This window comes from Dipteris shenzhenensis, chromosome 6 (assembly GCF_047967505.1).
Source record: "Dipteris shenzhenensis isolate YYH24624 ecotype China chromosome 6, Dip_SZ_1.0, whole genome shotgun sequence".
NCBI classification, from domain to species: domain Eukaryota; kingdom Viridiplantae; phylum Streptophyta; class Polypodiopsida; order Gleicheniales; family Dipteridaceae; genus Dipteris; species Dipteris shenzhenensis.
This window is the reverse complement of record NC_141601.1, coordinates 11,593,416-11,615,310: the sequence shown is the minus strand read 5'-3', so window position 1 is coordinate 11,615,310 and position 21,895 is coordinate 11,593,416. Positions and strand designations below refer to the sequence as shown.

Sequence of the window (21,895 nt, the reverse complement as noted above, 5' to 3'; positions counted from 1 at the left end):
AAAAGAAGGGAACAATGTTGAAAAAACCTTGGCTACTTGAACAGGTCAAGACCTTGAAATGAAAGCTTGGAAGGGTCTCCAACATGAGGACATTCATAGAGCTAAGAACGGGATCAAATGTGACGGACATGAAATCCGTTCTACAATCCTCCCCTTAAGACCCATTTCCCTTGGCTCCCCATCCTGCAACTCCCTGGGTCATGGCTATGGCTGGTAGAGTGTTGTAGGATGGAGAGCCAATGCAAACAATGGATTCCATGACTTGGGCAACATTATGTAGAAGGGGCATCAAGGTTGCAGTAGAAGATTCATCACAGGGGTGGAAGGGGGCTTGGAGAGCATGGAAGGGGGTAGGAGAGGGATTTTTTTGGGTGCGGTGAATTGTTTCTCTGTCCTTAAGGCCTTTATATAGCTAGACTTTCTGCCCTCCCACTCTTTTCCCCTTCATTTCTTATGTCAGTTTGCGTGACTCTGGGTGCCTATCACTGCTAAGAGCACACAATCCACCTGTTGGATTTTGTTGGTAGCCCAGCCTAGCATAGGCAGTCATATACATAATCTTCTAGCCATGTCATGCAATTAGATGGTTGACATGGGAGAATTTCTCGATCATTAGAGCCAAAACCATAATAATTCAATGGGATGAGGGGGGAGGAGTGGTGGCACATGCACCTAGCTTGCATGTAGCCCAGCCTAGCGTAGGCGGTCATGTACATCATCATCTAGCCACCATGACATGCAATCAGATGGTTGCCATGGGAGAATTTCTTGGTCATCGGAGCCAAGATCATAAAAATTCAATGGGATGAGGGGGGAGGAGCGGTGGCACATGCACCCAGCTTGCTGGTAGCCTAGACTAGCATATACATCATCGTTTAGCCATGATGTGTGTTAAATGGTTGCCATGGGAGAATTTCTCAATCATCAAAGCCAATATCATAATAATTCAATGGCCATTATGACTAGAAATTCTAAAATTTTAACAGTCTAATATGTTATTACAATCTAACTCCAGCTTAATACTAATCTGAGCATACGAATTACATGGTCCCTCATGCAAAATCATTGTTATTATAGTCTAATTCTGACTCAATGCTAATCTAAGCCTATGAATTAGATGGCCCCTCATGCAAAGTCATTGTTATTATAGTCAACTGCCTTAAAGAAAGGCAAGATCAAAATAGGACATCAGATTAGCATTGAGTCGGTTCATCAAACTATAATAATAATAGTTGTCATCATAAGAACGAGAACTATTGTTATTACAGTCTGATGAACTGACTCAATGCTAATCTAAGCTTGTGAACTAGATGGTCCCCCATGCAAAGTCATTGTTATTACAGTTTGATTTCGACTCAATGCTAATCTGAGCCTGTGAATTAGATGGTCCCTCATGCACAATCATTGTTATTACAGTCCGAATCTGACTAAATGCTAATCTAAACCTATGAGTTAGATTGTCCCTCATGCACAATCATTCTCACTAAAACAAGCGTGGTGGTTGTTTGGGATTAGTATACTATTTGGGATTAATTTGGGATTTACTAAAACAAGCGTGGTGGTTGTTTGGGATTTACTAAAATCATCATCTTTCACTGGTGACCCAATAGAAGCAAGTGCATCTGCAATCTTCTTCACCTCCATGTGGTAGTCATTGATGCTCATATTTTCTCTCTGCACATTATGCAACTCCTGCTTGAGCTGCATTTTGCTGGCTTGTGTATTTGTGCTATACATTTTTGTCAAAGTATCCCATGCTTCCTTCAGTGTGCTTGCATCCTGAATATGCACAATCATAGAATTTGAAATACTGAAAGACATCCAATACATAACTTTTCTGGCTCTCTCATGCTAGCCTTTAAATGCCTGCAACTCCTATTGATTGGGAACATTAGGAATAACTGGTTCTTGTTTAGCTCCAGTGATGAACTCCCAATAGCCTTTTCCCTTAAGGAAATTCATCCTCCTAAACTTCCATGCTTGGAAGTTGTTCTTGTCAAGCTTTTCAGTGACTATCTATGAAAGAGCATCAAACACCATTATAGAACACTGCAAAAATATTCTGTCACTGCAGAAAACACAACTTCTACCTCACAAGGGCAAATTTGCAAAACTGACGAAAGTGGTATTTGACCACACAGTCACTTCCTAGTGACGATTTTGCATTAATAGGCAATAAGAATGATTGTGTCACTCCCAATATCTCTGGGCACAGGCATACGATGCAATATTCCATCATTGCAAAAAACACAACTTCTGCCTCACAAGCACAAATTTGCAAAACTGACAAAAGTGGTATTGGACCACATAGTCACTTCCTAGTGACAATTTTGCATCAACAAGCAATAAGAATGATTCTGTCACTCCCAATATCTTTGGGCATAGGCATACGATGCAATTTTTGTGGCAACTTTTCACCGACGTGTAGAACAGTGGTCGCACAGCAAAACCAAGGTGCTTTTCTAAGTGCATGCGAAAAATTTCTGCCACCAAAACGGGCCCCAAAATGGCCTCGAATCAAAAAAACAATGTCACCTCTCGCCGCACCGCGAAGGGCGTCCCAATCTGAGACAGTGCACTCTTGCACTTTCTGGCTGTGCTACCTATAGAGATTTGCTCCCAAAGTCGAAAAAGGAAAGCAACAATGATCCTCTTACCAAGACACCGTGAACTTGGTTTGCTTTCTTGCGCTCCTTACCATGAACCGAGCTCTGATACCATGTGAAGAGAGTGGGAGAGAAGTAAGGAGTCTCACTTGCAGCTTTCTCACATACACAATGGGGGAATATACACAAAGGTGGAGGCTGAAAACAATTTTCCTCTTCTTAGTTGTGAAAGCCAAAAGAACTCTAAGTACAAAAGAATAGGTGAACCCTATATGTGGGTCTCAAACCAAACTCAGCTAACTAAGGTGGCATACCAACTGAGCCACTAACTAGGGTACATAAAGATAGGTGTCATCCAGCTATTATTCATGGGCGGTGTACCAACCGCATCTGTAGCTAACAAGTCGATGACATAAATGGACAACGGTCACCTTGGCATATCACGAGTGGAGCTCGATATCTCAACAAGTGTTGGGGACTGACCTAGAACCACAAGGAACCCCCAACCTAGCAAATCCGAGGAGTACGATACCCCCTAATGCCGACCTGATTGCATTGTTAGATGGATCACAAAAATTACATCTTTTTATATCTTACCAAATCTGAGCTACGCTTTGAGGCTCGTCACATATCCAGGGACCCTTTCACTGGTGAAAGGGTCCTAGAAGGATGAAAACCCCTACTTTTGACTACATCTTGGCTAAGAAAAAATATCTCCTCATATCCTTTCAAAAACAATTGTTGTCCAAAGACTGAATAAACCAAAATTTCATAAGTCCTTTAGGCTCTTTAGTTAAAAATAAGCTCATAGGACCCTTTTGCTAGCAAAAAGGTCATTTGAGCTTATTTTGGATGCATTTAAATTGAAAATAAATAAATGGATTTCAGTCTTTTAAAAGCCCATGAGATGTACTTGGATTGCTCATAACTTTCTAACCATAGCTTGGATTGATGAGATGTAAAAATAAAATGTGATGTACTTTTTGTGTTGTATCTGACTCTGTACTCAAAATTAAATTTTGCCATCTTTCTAGGGCCCTTTCACTAGTAAAATTGTTCATGGAGACATGATGATGGTCATAACTCTCAAAGTATAGCTCATATCATGATGTATTTATAAGACTCTATCCAGCCAAATGATCAAATTATATAATTTTATTAAAAAAATTAGTCCTCTCAACATTATAAGAGAGAGAGAGAGAGAGAGAGAGAGGATTACCGTACCAAACATGAGTATATACATGATGTAGTCCACTCTTCTAGAGGAATAGGAAGCAGAAGAGGAAATACTACATTTTCTAATAAGAGTGGAGGCAAGAGGACTCAACTAGCAAAGATGTTGGACTCGAGACATTTAGTGGGACACATGAAGAGCTTCTCCATGATACTGAGGGGGAAGACCAACATCATGATGAGAAGGAAGAGAGAAAGCCTCAAGTATGTAGATGATACTGAGAGATGTGGGGATCACATTGGTTTGGAGGCCAATGAGGGCCAACTTTGAATTGGCAGGTGGGGGAGATATCATTAGCAAATGGAGGGTTTTTAGTTCAAATTAATATCCTTGAATACCCTTACGCACACCAATCATTCATTCAAGGGTTAGGTGGTATGTAGTAGTCCTTAAGGTGTGTGGGGACTCCATACCCTAGGGTACATCTCTAATGTTATGGTTTTATGCTATTTTCAATAATTGACCAATATAGTGTTTAGATTGCATGTTGTCCAAAACACTTTGACTATGCTATGTTTGCATTTTTTAAAGGCATGGATATGATCATGATCATGACTCCAATATATGCATCTTTACATCTTTGGTATATGCTTGAAGCAATGTACTTGTGGTAGGACAAGAATAACACCATATTTGTAGTGTTTTGTGGTTTGTGGTTTAGGTGCACATTCTATGTTGGTGTTGTATTTTTGATACTACGTGGTTGGTAAGTATTTGTGCGAACCTTGGAGACAAACACAAAGGATATGGGGTGGAAGCATCAAAAGGGTGCACAACACCATTTCTCTAGGAAAGGGTATATCATGAAAGGTAATTGGAATGAAGCTCGGAACTATAAGCTTATGGGTTTGAACTCAAGAAAAAATCATACTCGGTTCGTATCAACTCATCAACGATTACGGTCACCTGTCCAATGATGAACAAGGAGAAAAATAAATTCCTTTGACAATTGGGGAAAGTACTAAGTGCTTCTAAACCAATTATAGCAGCCCGGCCCAAGTGATGGCGTTATGCAATTATTGGCATCCGGATTTTGTCGTGAACATTAGACCCTACATAGGTTTTGTGTAGAACCTGACTAGCCGCGTCTCTCATCGAGAAAGAACCATGTGTCACTCCACAGGCTTGTGCACACGGCATAATAGGAGCCTTCTCCCTTAGATTTGTGCCACATCAAATGGGAATCCGAATTCCCTTCTCTAAGGCTAATGCAACATGATCATAAGGGCAGTTCTACCCAGACTTAGAGAAGGGAATTCGGATTCCCATTTGATGTGGCACAAATCTAAGGGAGAAGGCTCCTATTATGCCTTAGAGAAGGGAATGCTTACACTTATTCTGGAAGTTCGCCATGCCTGCTCGCATGATAGTGGCAATCACCATAAGGAATTAAAAAATAATGGGGAAGTTCCAAGTCTTCTAGGTTATAAGAACATCTTTACTGTAGATCTAGAACAGACATGGCCGATAGTTAGAGGGACTGTGACCCAAAATAATTTTGTCTTTAAGGATTGGAGTCGGGTTAGTTTGACCTGATTGAGTAGGAATCAGGAGGAACATTCACAAGGTATCTAGAAAAGTAGGTGCTTGCAAAGAGAGAGACTCTGCTTTGTTTTAGTTTTATAATCTGCGCTGTTTGTCCTCTTTTTGGTGATAAAGTCTACGGGGTAACGTTCACTTCCCCAAAAAATAATTTCAATGCGATTTATTTTCATATGTTCGTAGGTATTTTTAGACATAGTTGTAATTTTCAAAGTAGATATTTTTGGACACAATCGTAGAAGTTGGTATGTATGGCAAGGGTCTTTTCGTACGTTCTTGTGCGGCCATGACTAATCCACAGTGTATAGCCTCAAGGGCAAGTAAAAATCATGGAAGCAGTTTTGCATTGCTTTGTACCAAGAAACCCAATCATTCAGTCTCCCCTTCCTCATCTAACTTTGTAGTCACAATGGGGAGCTCATGTTTCACAAATTCATCGAGCAACATAGAAAATTTAGTTACAGGGAGAGAACTGACCTTTGTCAGACTTAACTTCACGTATCTTAGCACCTGAGATATTTGTGCAAAAGATGGGCGACGACGTGCATCACAATCCCAACATCGCTTGATGCAGTCTGCAAGAACGGGCGGACAGCTTGATGGCAACTCTGGCCTCGCATTCTCAGTGACTCGCTTGTATACTTCCTTCGGCTGCACGTTTGCAAAGCACTTCGGAGCTTCGCCTGTGAGAATCTCGTAACAAAGTATGGCAAAACTGAAGACATCAGCCTTTACAGTGTATTTCTCAGGGACAACAATGATATCGTCAGACTCATCTGGACCTACATGACCAAGAACTTCCGGTGCCCTATAATAACCGGTGCCCGCCTTCTCTCTTGGGAAGTAGTCTTCATTAAGTTTCCACATGCCAAAGTCTGCCAATTTTATTTCTATATAGCCTTTCTCGTCCAATGACTTTACACTGCTTGGATTTACGAGAACGTTGGAGGGCTTCAAATCTCTATGGATCACCTTCATTTTGTGCAGATATTCCATGCCTCTAGAAACTTGGAAAATGATATCTACAATCACATTTAGAGTCAGTCTAGGCTTCCGCGCGGCTGCTCTAGCTTGCATGTCAGAATCAAGATCACCACTCATTAGCTCCGTCACTATTTGGAACAAACCGACCCTTGAATTGTGTGACCATCCTATCACCTTAAGGGTATATGGACTGCTCAAACTCGCAAGCATGGCTGCCTTTCTTATCAATGTGAAACTCCTTAATGAAAACTCTTTTACTGCGACTCTCTGGCCCAACCAAGTTCGCTCAAAGACGGCACCTGAACTACCAGCCCCTATAAAGCGGCTGTTGATCTTGCAGATATCTTCTGGGTCAATCTTAAAACGAAAATCCTCCTCAGCCTCGACTGCCCCACACCTGAAAACCGCTATTTGGTAAGCGTTGCGCTTTTCAGGGCTCAGGAATCTCTTCCTGAAGTAGCCCATGCGAGCATATTTCTTCTTCATCAAGTACATCCGGCTAACCATAACGTCTCTATCCACACGAACATGTTCTGAAAGATCCTCACTGCTTAAGACTTGGTCACATTCGGCTATCCTTTTTCGTAACACTTCTTCGAATGGTAATCCTCTGAAATGATGAAGAACTGCATCTAAAAGAGCAATACACCACATGAAATCGTGAAGGTGAATCACATATGCCTCTCCTGTGTTGAGATTGGATGCCAAATGCTGCAGCCAGGCACCTTCTGAACAAGCCAGGAAATAGGCCTCAATCTGGCCCATGACACGTTGGAGATTCTTCATCAGTTCATCGCACGTAGAATGCATGTGGCTACCGCGCAGTTCTTCTAACTTTGTGCAGCAGGTGCTGGCCAGATGATGGCATTGCTTTGAATTCAAAGTAATAGGTCGCCCTCGGATGCTTCCTTTCTGAGCAACTTCCATGAGCAGAGAAAGCCAGTTGTCCCAATTTCTAGCCAACTCCTCCCCGCTGCACGATCCCATCGTCGCAGTCACCTAATGCTTCTTCCGATTGACGGATTGTTGGGAAATTTTGCGAAATGGTTGTCCGATTTAGACCTTATCCTGCGACTCGATGACCAGCAAATAGATAGCATAAATCTGCGATTCCGATGGTAAATGTTCTGAGGAGAGACTGGGACATAGGTGGAATGAACGATCTCCAAAAGCAAAGAGGACAATGGAAGGCGAAAATGGTAAAGGCACCTGTGTGCGGTCGAGGATGAGATGGGTCGATAGACTAGCAAAGAAGTCGGCTAGCACACAAGCAATCCTTCAACACCGGGACTCCAGGAGCCACAAGAAGCGGTAAAGGGGGGAGGCTAAAAAGTCACACGTATTTACACCCACGAAGCTTCTTCTAAATCCGCATGCCCTGTGAACTTCTTATTGCCCAGCCACTCAACTTATGAAGCCACCATCAATCCCAGGAACTCCCTGTCATTAAGAAGATCATTCGCAATTTCTTTTCTTTTAATTGAAGAGGTCTACTCATATATTACTCAAAAACCACCAAACGAAGTTTCATAGAGACACTCTGCAAACGAGCTCTAGCAGCTTCATCCAACCAACTGGCCACTAGCCATCTAACCTGGATAGTAGCATCCATAATAATTGTGCAAATAGTGGATCGTTACTCCCAGGGATTCTCATGGGGTCGAGAGATCCCCTTGCAATCAGCCTCCTCAACATGGCAAGCAACAGTTCAGTAACGGGATTCCCATGTATCCGTTACTGAACCGTTGCTTGCCATGTTTAGGAGGCTGATTGCAAGGGGATCTCTTGACCCCATGAGAATCTGGGTGTATCCGTTACTGAACCGTTGCTTGCCATGTTTAGGAGGCTGATTGCAAGGGGATCTCTTGACCCCATGAGAATCCCTGGGAGTAACGATCCACTATTTGCACAACTGTTTGCAGATGACTCAAATTCCATTTGTAAGGCAGACCCGAAATAGCTAAAGCTCATGCTTGGGCTATTTGAGATGCACTGTGAAGCCTCGGGCTCCAAGATACAGTGGGAGAAGTTGAAGGCTCTGTATGTGTCTAGGAAAGAGCCGCTGGAATGGATGAGAGCCATAGGTATCCAATGGGTTCCAAGAGGGCACGTGATTAGACACCTTGGGGTCCCCATAGGGATAGGCATCTCCATAAGACAACGGTTTTTGTGGTGGTGGCCTAAGTTCAAGTCAAAGATCGAGGTTTGGTCTAAGGTCCCTCTGAGCTTGCTGGATAGATGCACAGGGTCAAACACATCCTAGCCCCATCTACTTTCTACATACTGTCAGTATGTGCTTTCTGGAAGACTCATTTGCTGCAGATCGAAAAGGAACTGAGATCCTTCATTTGGAAGAAGACAAGGTGGAAGTGGCTCTCGTGGTCCGTCCTCTACTCTCCTAAGAAGTTGGGGGGTTTTGGTACCCTTAACTTGAGGAGAAGGTCGATCTCCTTCCTTTTGAAACTATGGGCATAGTTCTTGGATTCTAAGGAGCCGTGGACATGTTTTCTAGAGGAGGCAATCCGCTCTGCCTCTGTCAGATACTTCCCGAATATGGACATGTGGACTAAGGTCTTTTTTGTTGCCCCGCTCTGTCTAAAGTCTAGCTTTCACTACAGGCTAGTTGTTGCATGGAAGGAGGGCATCATGTTGCTCAAGTGGAAAGGACTACCCGCGGGTGGCTTGGACTTCTCCCTTAGACTGTCACCATGGTGGCAAGCAGCGTGGCCAGGTGGAGGGTGCTTTGCGATGGGGAAGGAAGGTTTGGCAGGGAGGATAGCAGCAAAGGGGATTCTTGTGTGGGAGGACCTCTAGGACCGATTCACGGGTGATTGGTTGTCTCCCTTACAGGCTAGGGTTAAATTTATGCTGTCCCAAGATGAGTTGTGTCTGGTGAGTGAGATATTGAGTAGGATCCCAGGTGAATGGCCCATCCATCAAGATTGACATATGCTAAGAGAGGCAAAGCAATTGAGGTTGAAAATACCAACTATGCTCTTATGACTACCATCATGGCTACATAAGAGGCAGTGTACTTTGAAGATGTAGTAGACAAAAACTGCTATGAATGAAAAAATGGATTCTTTATATAAGAATAATACTTGCGAATCATGTGACCTTCCACCGATTGGTTCCATAGCGGATGAGTGGGAAAGTGGATGCAAAGGGAGATTAGAAGCAAGAGGTGGGAGGAGGAGGAGGAGGCGGAGGAAGGAGGCATCGAGAGGGGAAGGTGGAGATAGAGGAGGAATGGAGGAAGAGGAGGGAGAGCAAGAGTATGGGCTACAAGATCGAGGGATGCTAGTGCGCACGTTCATAGTGTAAGGGAGTAAGAAAATAAGGAGATCGATTATAAGAACATTTGAAATGAATTGAAGACTGAAAACCAAAAAGTGGGATCTCATTTCCATTAAGAGGTATTTATACATATTCTTGAGCTTATATTATATCTATGCATTTCTATGTCAAGGATCTTTTATCTGTATACAAAGTGTATACCAAGGATTCTCTATCTAGATGTACACAAAGGGAGTGTCAAGTATTTTTTTGTCTCTATACAAAGTGTATACCAATGATTTTCTCTCTCTACACAAAAAGTATGTTAGAAGAATTTAGTCTTTCTAGGTCAATGCACAATCGGGTGTAGCCAATCATTTTTCCTGATGTAATGATTGCCTTACTGGTATAATAATGAGATGCAATCTATCAAGTCTTGCTATTATGAACATTATAGAGCTTGACACATGTAACTACACAAACACTTCTTCCCTGCATAGTCTTTGTGATGCATCTTTGTCCATTAGACATCTACCCACAACCTGCCATCTTCCATCTACTCATAGCTCTCCACCTGTCATATGCATGCATCTTTTTTGCATTGATCTAGATCCATGACCATCGTGCTGGCATTGGCTTGTTGTGACCACCATGCTAGTTCTTTGAGTTATTTTAGAGGTGGTTGTAGCTACTTCTAATTTAACCAAAGAAAATGTATTTACCTTAATTGGATGGGTCACATGAGGCCTCCATTGGAGTCCCATAATTGTTCACATATTTTGCATTGAGGGGTCCCCTTTCTTAATTTGTGTTAGTGATTAATAATGCTATAATATGCAATAGCAGCACTATGTATTGCAATTTTTTGAAATAGCACTATAATATGATAGCACAACATAGTGGTTAATGTTGCTATAATATGGAATAGAGCATTATATATTGCAATTCATTGAAATAGCACTAAAAGATAATAGTCAACACTTCAACACTATGAAGCAATAGTAGTACAAGGCAATTATCACCACCACAATGTGGTGGTAATGTGGATAAATAGTGGTATACTATAGCTCTACAATCAATGCTTCTACACTATGAAACAATAGTAGTACAAGAAATTAGCACCACCACTGAAGTGATTAGAAGCCTTGGTGCAGCACTCCTATGTCATAAATGACAATTCTAGACCATGACATACCATGTTGCAATACAATGTTATACCACTTTTACACTTTGAAATAGTATTGGTATGCTACTAGTTCCCATTACTGTGTCACATAACATGTGGCACTTGGGATTATAAAGAAATATTTAGCAAAAAAAGTATAGTATGCAAATTATTATTATTTGAAATAGCACAAAGGTGAACCACAAGATGTTCTTTACAAGTTCCATTTGGCACTACTATAGCACGATTAGTCATGCTATGTAGTAGTAGTCAACTACTATAATGTGCTAGCAATAGTTAGCACATTGTAGTAGTTAGATAACTTATAATGTGCTACTTGAAATTGCTAAGTTGTAGTTATTTCTACTATGTGGCATTGGTACAAGGCTACTATATAGTAATGACTTCTTCTTAGCATCACTTAGAAATCCTACAAGGCTTCTATGTATTGCCATGCCACCAAATAGCACCATAAGGAGCTCGTACTGCTACACTATGAAATAAGAGTAGTACATTGCTATCTACCATTGCCACACTACATTCGTTAACAATGCTTTAGTATGAGATAGAATGTTTTGTAGCATTTACAAGGGCTAATATCAAGTAGCACTTGGAATTCTAAGCAGTAGTAGTTAGCGAACTCCCATTGTATTTGTGCTGAATTTTGAAAAGCCTCTTGGTAGGTTTTTGTCGTGACAGAAGTGTTATCTCGCAATTATGGGTACTGGGTGTGATGTCTTCTATGTTGTCTTGGTCCTATTGTTGAATTGAGATGGAGATCCATAAAAGCTTCGGTAGGAATATATCTTTATGATAGTTGCTTCTTTTCAAGATATAAGTCTGCTTTGAAATGGTACATGCTACCCCATTAGTTAGCTGATTTGTTGAACAAAGACTGTATAACTGTGTACCTCAGAAGGGTTCTGCAGTGAAATTGTGTTGATCTTAGCATGTGTGGGATCAAGACCAATGTAAGGCTTAAGTCTAAAACCATTGACTGGTTTCCTTTGTAAGACTAGAATATATCCAATCTTACAAATCCATATTTTTTTCTCTAAAGTCCAAAATTCCACAACTTTTTTAGTTGTTGGGACATCTACACCCGCATAGGATATTTCGATATAGATGAACAGCTGATCACCACTTGGATGAAAATTCAAAGAATTTGCATGTCCGCTAAGGTGATAGAGAAATATACCTTTGTAAGACTAGAATATATCCAATCTTACAAATTCTGATTTTTGTTGTTCTAAAGTCCAAAATTCCACAAGTTTTTTAGTTGTTGGGGCGTTTGCACCCACGTAGGATATTTTGATAAAGATGAACATCTGATCACCACTGGGCTTCATGATGGCTTTGTCACCTAGAGTGCAATCTATTGGCTTGTACAATTTTCGGATCCTCAACTGACTTTTGAGGGGGCATATGGGGATCCTGTTTTCATGTTGTTAGCCATTGGATGCTTTTGTAGTATGTAATGTTAGTCCTAAATATTACTATTATATGGAATAGCACTGCAAGATGATAGTAAGCACTATTAATGATTAGGGGTGGTGGTTAGTAGTTTAGCTAGTGCAATGTACACGTTGTTGCAAGTGTTATACTGTAGGGCTTTTTGTTGTGTGGCACTGATATAGTACTACGTTGTGGTATTTGGGCCTTTGTAATTAGCATTTACTGATGAAATAGGGTTGTTATGTACTAGTATGCCACCAAATAGCACTACAAGGTGGCAATTAGCACTACTACACTATGAAAGGTAGCACATAGCAATTACCCCCACCACCACTTTGAAGTAGTACATAGCAATTACATAGAACTAGTACAAGATGAAAGATAGTACATAGCAATTATGACCACACTTTGAAGTATGACTAATTAAATAGTTCTTTATATGACATAGTAAGAATGTGTAGCATTTGTAAATGTTATAATATCAAGTAGTACAACTTAAGGAATACAATACTTGTTTAGTATGAGACAACAATGTTGTGTAGTAGTAGTGGCAACAACCTTTGCATAGCACTAGACTAGCATCCTTACATAGCAAGGAAATGTTGCAATCCTATGAAGCATCTACCACGTTTTTAAATAGTACTCTTATGTTTCCATTACTATGTCATAATAATATGTGTCTCTTGGAACTCTAAGAAATAGTTAGCATTGAAATATTGCTTTTATGTATTGATATAGCTAGCCTCCTCCCTTCCTCCTCAACGGCTTCTCTTTTGCTTTTCTTTTAGCTATAGCATTGATGGTTCCTGTGAGGGAATATAGCATTGATGGTTTCTATGAGGGAATATATATTATTTAAATACAAAATTATGTTGGAAAAGGGACCTTGGTATGGTCCTAACCCCCTCATGGTACCATGGACAAATAAGGAGATTGAGGGGTCTAAAAGGACCTTTGCATCCATAATAGAAGACACGTGGATAAACAAAGAGTAATCCCATAAGCATGGGAGATGTTTTCAAGATCCTTGTATATATTGAGAAGTTCATAGAACCATCATTCAATCCCACAAAATTTTTGCTGGGGGTTGAAAGAGGCTATGCATGGGTAGGATGTTGGGGAGTGGGAGCCCCTGGACTTGGCACATCTAGTGCGTAATGTCATGTGGTAGCATTTGGCAGTGGTGGCTGGGAAAATTTTCCAAATGGTATCAGAGCAAGGCATTCTACGAACAGACACATCTGGGTCACTACATATTCAACAAGTTTTGACATGGTGGTGGCGATTGTTTATGGAAGCTGCTATGTGTAATTCTCTAGCAGCTACATATGCAAGAAGTGATGACCCTTGTGCTATCCTTGGTTTGATAATTGGTGCCAGAATTGATGACCTGGATTAGTGAAGTGTGCAGATGTTTGATTGGTGGCTCTAGCCTTGAGTTTGGGTTAGTTGTTACGTGATGGAGCCAGCCTAATTGTGGGTGGTGACTATATTAGACCCAGCTTCTATATTCGAGTGTTAGGACCATGGGGGGTGTTGAAAAAGGCACTTGATGTGGTCCTAACACCCTCATGGTACCATGGACAAATAAAGAGATTGAGGGGTCTAAAAGGCCCTTGGCATGCACAAGTAACACGAGGATAAAAGAAGAGTAATCCCATAAGCATGGGATGATTTCAAGATCCTTGGTCTATATTGAGAAGGTGATATAACCCTCCTTCAATCCCATTAGCCTTTTGTTGGGGGTTGAATAAGGATGTGTGGCTAGCGGGTGGGGAACTGGGAGTGGGACCCCCTCATACTTGGTGCATCCAGCCATGTGGTGGCATCTAGGAGTGGCTGGCTAGAATTCCAACAATTATGCCTTTATAGATAAGTGTGAGCTTCATTCATGATGCATCTCATCTGATATCAATGAAAGAAGTGTTGAGATATCGAGCTCCACTCGCGATATGCCAGGGTGACTGTTGTGCATTTATGTCACCGACTTGTTAGCTGGAGATGCGGTTGGTACACTGCCCACAAATAATAGCTGGATGACAGCTATCCTTATCTACACTAGTTCGTGGCTCAGTTAGTATGCCACCTTAGTTAGTTGAGTTTGGTTTGAGACCCACATATAGGGTTCTTCTATTTCTTTGTACTTGAGTTCTTTTTGGCTTACACAACTAAGAAGAGGAAAACTGTTTTCAGCCTCCACCTTTGTGTGTATTCCCCCATTGTGATTGTGAGCAAGCTTCAAGTGAGACTCCTTCCCTCTCTCCCACTATCTTCACATGGTATCAGAGCCTTGTTCATGGTAAGGAGCTCAAGAAAGCAAGCCAAGTTCGTGGTGTCCTGGTAAGAGGACTAGTGTTGCTTTCCTATTTCGAGTTTGGGAGCAAATCTCTGCAGGTAGCACAGCCAGAAGTGCAGGAGTGCACTGTTTCAGATTGAGACGCCCTTCACGGTGTGGTGAGAGCGCAATATTTTTCTGATTTGAGGCCGTTTCGGGGCCCCTTTTGAAGGCGGAAGTTCTTCGCAGGCACTCAGAAAAAGGCCCTGTTTTTTGCTGTGCGACCACTGCACGGCTAGTCGGTGGAAAGGTGCCGCAGAAATTGCATCGTATGCCTATGTGCAGAGATATTGGGAGTTGCAGATTCATGCCTATTGCCTGTTGATGCAAAATCGTCACTAGGAAGTGACTGTGTGGTGAAATACCACTTTCGTCAGTTTTGCAAATCTGCCCGTGTGAGGCAAAAGCTGTGTTTTTTTACAGTGACAGAATATTTTGCAGTGTTCTGTAATGGCATCTAATTCTCTTTCACAGATTGTCACTGAAAAGCTTGACAAGAACAACTTCCAGGCATGGAAGTTTAGAATGGCGAATTTCTTGATGGGAAAAGGCTATTGGGAATTCATTACAGGAAATGAAGAAGAACCTGTTCTTCCTAATGTTCCAAGTCAACAGGAAATGCAGGCATTCAAAGGATGGCATGAGAGAGCCAGGAAAGTTATGTACTGGCTGTCTATCAGCATTTCGGACTCCATGATTGTGCATATTCAGGATGCAAGTACGCCAAAGGAGGCATGGGATACTTTGGCAAAAATGTACAGCACAAATATGCAAGCCAGGAAAATGCAACTCAAACAGGAGTTGCACAATGTGCAGAGAGAAAATTTGAGTATAAATGACTACCACATGAAAGTGAAGAAAATTGCAGATGCACTTGCTTCCATTGGGTCGCCAGTGGATGATGATGATTTGGTTTCTGTGACCTTGAATGGTCTAGGAAAGGATTATGCACAGTTCCGGACATCCATTGCCGTCCGTGAAAAATTTCCTGATTTTGAGGAGCTGATTGCTCTTCTAATTTCTGAAGAGCAGAGAAATGGTGGTGCATCTTCTTCAGCAGGAACTTCAAAAGAAACTGTCTTCTACTCAAATGCTGGCAGAGGTAGAGGCAGAGGTAGAGGAGGCCGATCTGCAGGCCGTGGTAGAAATCAGAATATGCAGCAAACGCAAGAAAACCAGTCCTATGCAGGAGGACGTGGTAACTCTAGAGGCAGGGGGAGCCAAAGAGGCCGTGGTGGATGGTAGAGAAGCCAAAATGCAAACAGCAATGTTGAATGCTACTATTGTGGCAAAATGGGTCATATGGCTAAGGACTGCTACAAAAAGCAGAATGACATTATGAATGGAAATTTGCAGCAAGGCAATTATGCATCTTCTAGCAGGCAGGGTGATGACAGAAATGAGCATCTATTTATGGTGCAGCATATGACCAATTCTGTGACAAGTGCAGAAGAACAAAATGATGTGTGGTATGTTGACTCAGGTGCATCAAACCACATGACAGGTCATGAAGAATGGATGCAAGATGCAAGGAAAATGGAAAAGCCAGGATTTGTGGAGACTGGTGACATTAGGAAAAAAGGGAGCTCATTTTGGGGCCTTTTACGGTTTGGAAAAATAAGCTCTCAACCAATCAATAGAAGGCCAACGTAACGTTGAAAATTCACGAAAATAAGAGAAAATAGAAAAAAGAAACAATACTTTATGTAAGTACAAGCGTGCTACATTAATGAGGAGATTGGTTTTTTATTCGTAGAAGATCTTTGGACAAGAAGATAGAATCTAAACTGACATTTTATCTGACAAGATCCTTCCCGCTTCCACCTTCCTTTGAATTTTCAAATATTGTGCCGCCTTTCGTGCGAAAGGTCTACCATTCTACACCATTGCCTCATTGTGCAACTGCCTTCCTTTTCCAAAACTGCTCCCTTGATCCTGTTTGGCGTAGAGTAAGATGTTTCTCGTCTACTATCTGTTTGCCCACTTTCTCTTTCTTGAAACTTCAAATTGTTATCTTAGTTACATTACTTTGCTATTGTTACAGATTCAGAAAATCTCCATGGTGAACCAAAACCACGGCCGTTCTTGTGCAAGACGCTCTGTGGATGATAATGCTACGAAAGCAGAATTATACCAAACATCCTTACCCCGTCGACCTGCTTCTTCTATTTCGTCGGTAGAGAATTCAAGTACAGTCAAAACAGAAGGAACTTGGGAAAGGTTTAGTGTTTCGAAAGGAGCATGGGTGCTCATGCAACCTAGCAAAAGAAAAAGACCCCATACAAAAAACATTTTCTTGGCATCGTGGAAGGGAAGAGTACGAGATTTTAAAATCACCAAAGGGAAGATATCCGTGAAAGAAGTTTTGATTCAGCACGTGTATATGCATAAAGAACTTGTCTTGCGAGACTATCCAAAAAATCTTCCGCAACACAGGCCTAATTGTATATTTTTCTATTCTGGTTTTTTCCTTCATGAGGTGTATGGATTTTTAAGATGAAGCTTTCTCTCTTAACTTATTGACATTCTTGTGTTGTTTTATTTCAGATTTATATCCTTCATCGTATGAGACATGGCAAAACATCGATTGTATTCTGGGATTTATAGATGTTCTGCATGGATCGATAGGAGAACAACAATACCAAGGTCGATGTGCAACAGAGCTAGCTCAATCGGGTATATTTTTTACTGATCATTTTTATCAGTTGCTGGACAAAGCTAACACACATGGTGTATTAATAAAACAAGACCTTCCGGCGTGGAATTCGGTGGATTGGCCTCACCCACATTCTAGTGTTACAGAGGCATATAGGGCGAAGCTTTTTACAGAAGTACAGAAAGCTCTGAGGCCCAATATTGCCACTAGGATAGTAAAAATTTCTTTGTGCATGCCTCTCACAGTTTTTGTAGACTTGTTTAATACCTTTCCAGTAAAGGTTTCAAAAACAATGCTCACAGTTAAAGCAACAAATTCGGCATGCATGCCACAATTTTTGGATAAAGGTTGGGATAAGAAGACATGTAGTTCAGTGTTTTGTGAGGTGGTCCAACCTTCTATGCAACTGAAGTACATGGTTGCATCACAAAATTTTATTTTCTCTTTTTATTACAAGCGCAGTCGAATGCTAGGTTCAAAGCTTGTCCCAATGGACCAAGATGAAGAGTCGTTTGGTGCACAAAATAAACTTATTGATATTGATGTTATTGAGAATGGTGATGTGGTAGCCAGTATCTCGTTAAGAGAATGTTGCTCCCTAGCTCAATTACGCAGTGACATTCTGTTTGAGACTGAAGGTTCTATCTCAAACGACTTTTTATTTATCTACAAGAACAGAAAGGTACACCATCTGATTTATCCTAGTCTCTATAAGCATTGCTATTAGTTTTATTTACCACTCTAATTCATATTGCTTTTTTGCAGTTACTCAGAAGAAGAGAGAGCTCAGTTAAATGCAAAGACATAGAAAATTTTAAAATTGAGATCACACATACTCCATAAAGAAAGGTTTTGTATTCAATCAAGTAAGATTTTGTACAGAATTGTTTAGCTGAATCTGTAGAACATATTTCTAACATCCATTTTCTATTTATGTACAGTTTCATCCAGAGGCTGCTCTACATTTTCTGGAGGATCTTCTCTCTGCTGCTCCATCCTGTCCGTGCTCCATCCTGTCTCCTCCACTGCCCCAGAAGCCTCTCTTTGCTGCTTCTCCACCTTCTCCTCAACATCAGCAGCAGGTCTTTGCTCCTGTGTCTGCTCCTCCTCAGCACTCTGTGATTGCTCCTGTGGCTTCTGGTCCTCAACATCAGGTGCTTCATATGTGGGATCAAGGTGTATGACACCTTCATGTACTTTAGAGCTTTCACCCAGCTCCACAGTAGCTGCTACAATAGGTCTGGGGGAGGCATAGCTCAAAAACCTCAAAATTGTATGAGCTCTAAAATTATGTACATAGTTGGGGCTGAAGCTATCCTCTTTCATCTGCAATGGCAGAGGATAATTTAGAACACTTTGTATCATTATGAATTATATTCAAGCTAAATGAAAAGTATTTTTCCTTACCATATCTGGCTGTTCCTTTTCAAAGTAGCTTGAAAGTATATATTTTGCATTGATCAGCACCCTCCATCCACAACTACTTGAATCATTTTGTTGTGGTGTCTGGACAGTTAGAAAAAAATGTTAGAAACTGTGAGCATCAGCACAAAACAAAATTATTCAATAAGTTCAAAGACATAGCATTTAATAGACTTTTTACCTCTAGACTTAATGGCTCTATTGAATCCAACAGAGAGACATTTGGAGGACAATGATCCAATGCATCTAATAGCCTTCTAATACAACTGCAATATGTATAATTTAGTTAGTATGGTATCAAAATAATAAAGTTTTGAGTTCAAAAAGCACACACAGTACTTACAATTTCAGCTCTCTGTGTGTGTTTTTTAGAGAGTTGAATAGAAAGCACTGCTTCTGCTGGATGTCAATAGACACAAAACTCCAGTGGTCACTGCATAAGGAAAAAAGCATAAGCAAATGAAAGGCTACAAGAGTTCCCAATATTAAAGAAGAATCTTAAAAGAAGTAGTCACCCACATACCTGCTATGATATGGAAGTAGCAAAATGTCAATTACTTCAAAATTGCAGTGTTTGAACCAGCTGGAAATACTCATGGGAGTCTCTTTTGCATCTCTTAATCTAGAAGAAATGGCTGGATCAACAATATGGACTGTATGTTGTACAGAGGGATGAAGCCAGCTTCTCATCATGCTGCATAGGATCAGAACATAATTAGGGTAGGTTATAAAAGAGTTACAAGGAGGATTGATTTGCAAAAAATGTAAAATTTAAAGACACTTACTAGAGCATTGCAAGAATGAGAGTATCTGAGCAATACTCATTCTTGTTAGCCAATGCTGCTAAGCATTGTTTTGTCAAATCAAAATCATTCACTGAAACTTCATCCTCAATATGTACAACTACATCAGGGCCCAGCTCCTTCAACCTTCTATGTATGTGTAGCTCCTTCTTTCCAGTTTCCACATCTATCATAGATTTTGTTTCTTTTACTTGCTGCTTCAGTGAGTCCTCATAAGCAGCCTTCCCTCTGGTGTTCTTTGAGTGTGTTACCTCAACAACCTTTACCTCATCAACCTTGACCTTCCTTGTGGGTGGAATTAGCAATATATCTCTCATTTTGATGTCCTGCCATTCCACAGGATGAACCAGCTTGTCATATCTCCATCTCACTCTGGACAAAGTGTTGAAATCTTTGGCCATCAAAGTCACCCTGTGAGCATGGGCTGCTACAAGCATTGCATCCTCAAAATATTTCTCCAGGTAATCCTCTGCCATTTCCTGCAAGGAAAGAATGGCAGTTCTATTCCACCTGAACCCAAGGTTCCAACTGTCACAAATTTCTCTCACCAGTCTTTGAAAGGGTGCTTTGGGTATTGCAAAACCTATGGCTTTCTGTTGCCTCCTTATTTCCCTAAGCACACCTGCACCCTTATTCAATCTTTTGGCCTTTTGCTTGAGCAAGCGCATTGGCTTACCCTTCCTGCCATGTGAAGCTCTTCCCTTTGGAGGCACACTAAACTTCTTGGAACCTGTCCCAGCTGCTGTTGCTGCAAGACCTGGTCCTTTGCCAACTTGCCTTGCAGTTGATTTGGTCCTTGCCATCACTCTGGAAAACTGCATACAAAGGATTGGAAAGAGATCAAAGACATGAAGAACATGTTCTAACAAAGAAAAGGCAATCACAGGGGTGGTAGAAGCCAAATAGAGAAATTTGCAATAAAATGCGATATGAGCAGTTTGGAATTTCAAACAGGTCCACATCGCATTTTGCTGCAAATTTTTTAAATGAAATGTTGGTGCACTCCTACAGTGATTTCTATGTTTCTCCAACCAAATACAGTATGAATGGAGGTCATCCAAGAAGATCACATGCAAATATCACACTCGAAAATCTGCATTCCTCCAGTGATTTCTCTGTCTTGGTTTGAGCCTATGCATTTCCATACAGGATGTAATTTTTCTATTTTAGGCAAGAAGATTGCAGAGACTAAGGAGAGTCACAAAACCAGACATGTTCTCATGAAGAAAAGGCAATCACAGAGGTGGAAGAAGCCAAATAGACAAATTTGCAATAAAATGCGATATGAGCAGTTTGGAATTTCAAACAGGTCCACATCGCATTTTGCAGCAAATTTCTGAAATGACATGCTGGTGAACTTCTGCAGTGATTTCTTTGTCTCTCCAGCCAAATACAATATGAATGGAGTTTATGCAAGCAGACTACAGCTATGGAAGTCAAAAAACCAGAACATGTTCTCACAAAGAAGGCAATCACATGGTGTAAGAAGCCAAATAGAGAAATTTGCAATAAAATGCGATATGAGCAGTTTGGAATTTCAAACAGGTCCACATCGCATTTTGCTGCAAATTTTCTAAATGACATGCTGGTGCACTCCTGCAGTGATTTCTATGTTTCTCTAACCAAATACAGTATGAATGGAGGTTATGCAAGAAGATCACATGCAAATACCACACTTGAAGATCTGCTTTCCCACAGTGATTTCTTTGTCTTGGTTTGAGTCTATGCATTTCCATACAGTATGTATTTTGATTATTTTAAGCAAAAAGATTGCAGAGACTAAGGGGAGAACCCATTGTTCCTGACCTGGAGTCTATCTGTGGATGTGCTGTGCTGCTGAGGAGTAATCTGTGCTGAGGATGATTCCGTGCTGCTGGACAAGATGCTGATGCTGCAAAGGCAAGAGAGCAGAGATTGGAGGGCAAGAGTTCTAAAACAGGATACCACAAAGAAGTGCAAATAGAATTAAAGAATCACTAAATCCCACACGTGTGGAATCTAGTCGTTTTTCACACGTGTGGATGGGACCCAGATTTCTTGGAGTTTGAAATCTGGCACGTGTGAAAGTACACTTTATTCCTTGGAACTTGTGCCATTCATTATTTCATCATGAATACCACAACCACTTTTCCCTCCCCTGGATTCCAATCTCTCATCCCTGCCACGACTCTCTCCTGATCCTTTCTCTCTGATTCTCTCCTACCCAGCACACTCCATCCAGACTGCAACCTGCCTCAGATCTCCAGGTTACCTAGAGTGCAAGGTTCAAGATAGAGAAAGAGCAGGAGATTCACCAAAGCAACTCATTCAGCATGGAAAAGGAAAAAAAAGGTCAGAGTTCTAGTTTGGTTTCAATGTTTTTCAACATTTATTTCTTCCAGCCATTGGATTTTTTATGTCCCAATGTCTTCACTCAG

General features: G+C 41.1%; 1 protein-coding gene across 1 annotated transcript; it reads right to left on the bottom strand.

Annotated features, from left to right (window-relative positions):
- Positions 1-5,751: 5,751 nt before the first annotated feature.
- On the bottom strand, positions 5,752-7,726 carry LOC147900789 (light-sensor Protein kinase-like). The gene is made up of 2 exons (XM_087375748.1): positions 7,576-7,726; positions 5,752-7,470 (listed from the first exon to the last, which is right to left on the bottom strand). Exon 2 carries the CDS (start codon positions 7,351-7,353, stop codon positions 5,752-5,754), a length of 1,602 nt encoding a protein of 533 aa, XP_087231874.1. The 5' UTR covers positions 7,354-7,470; positions 7,576-7,726.
- Positions 7,727-21,895: the final 14,169 nt, after the last annotated feature.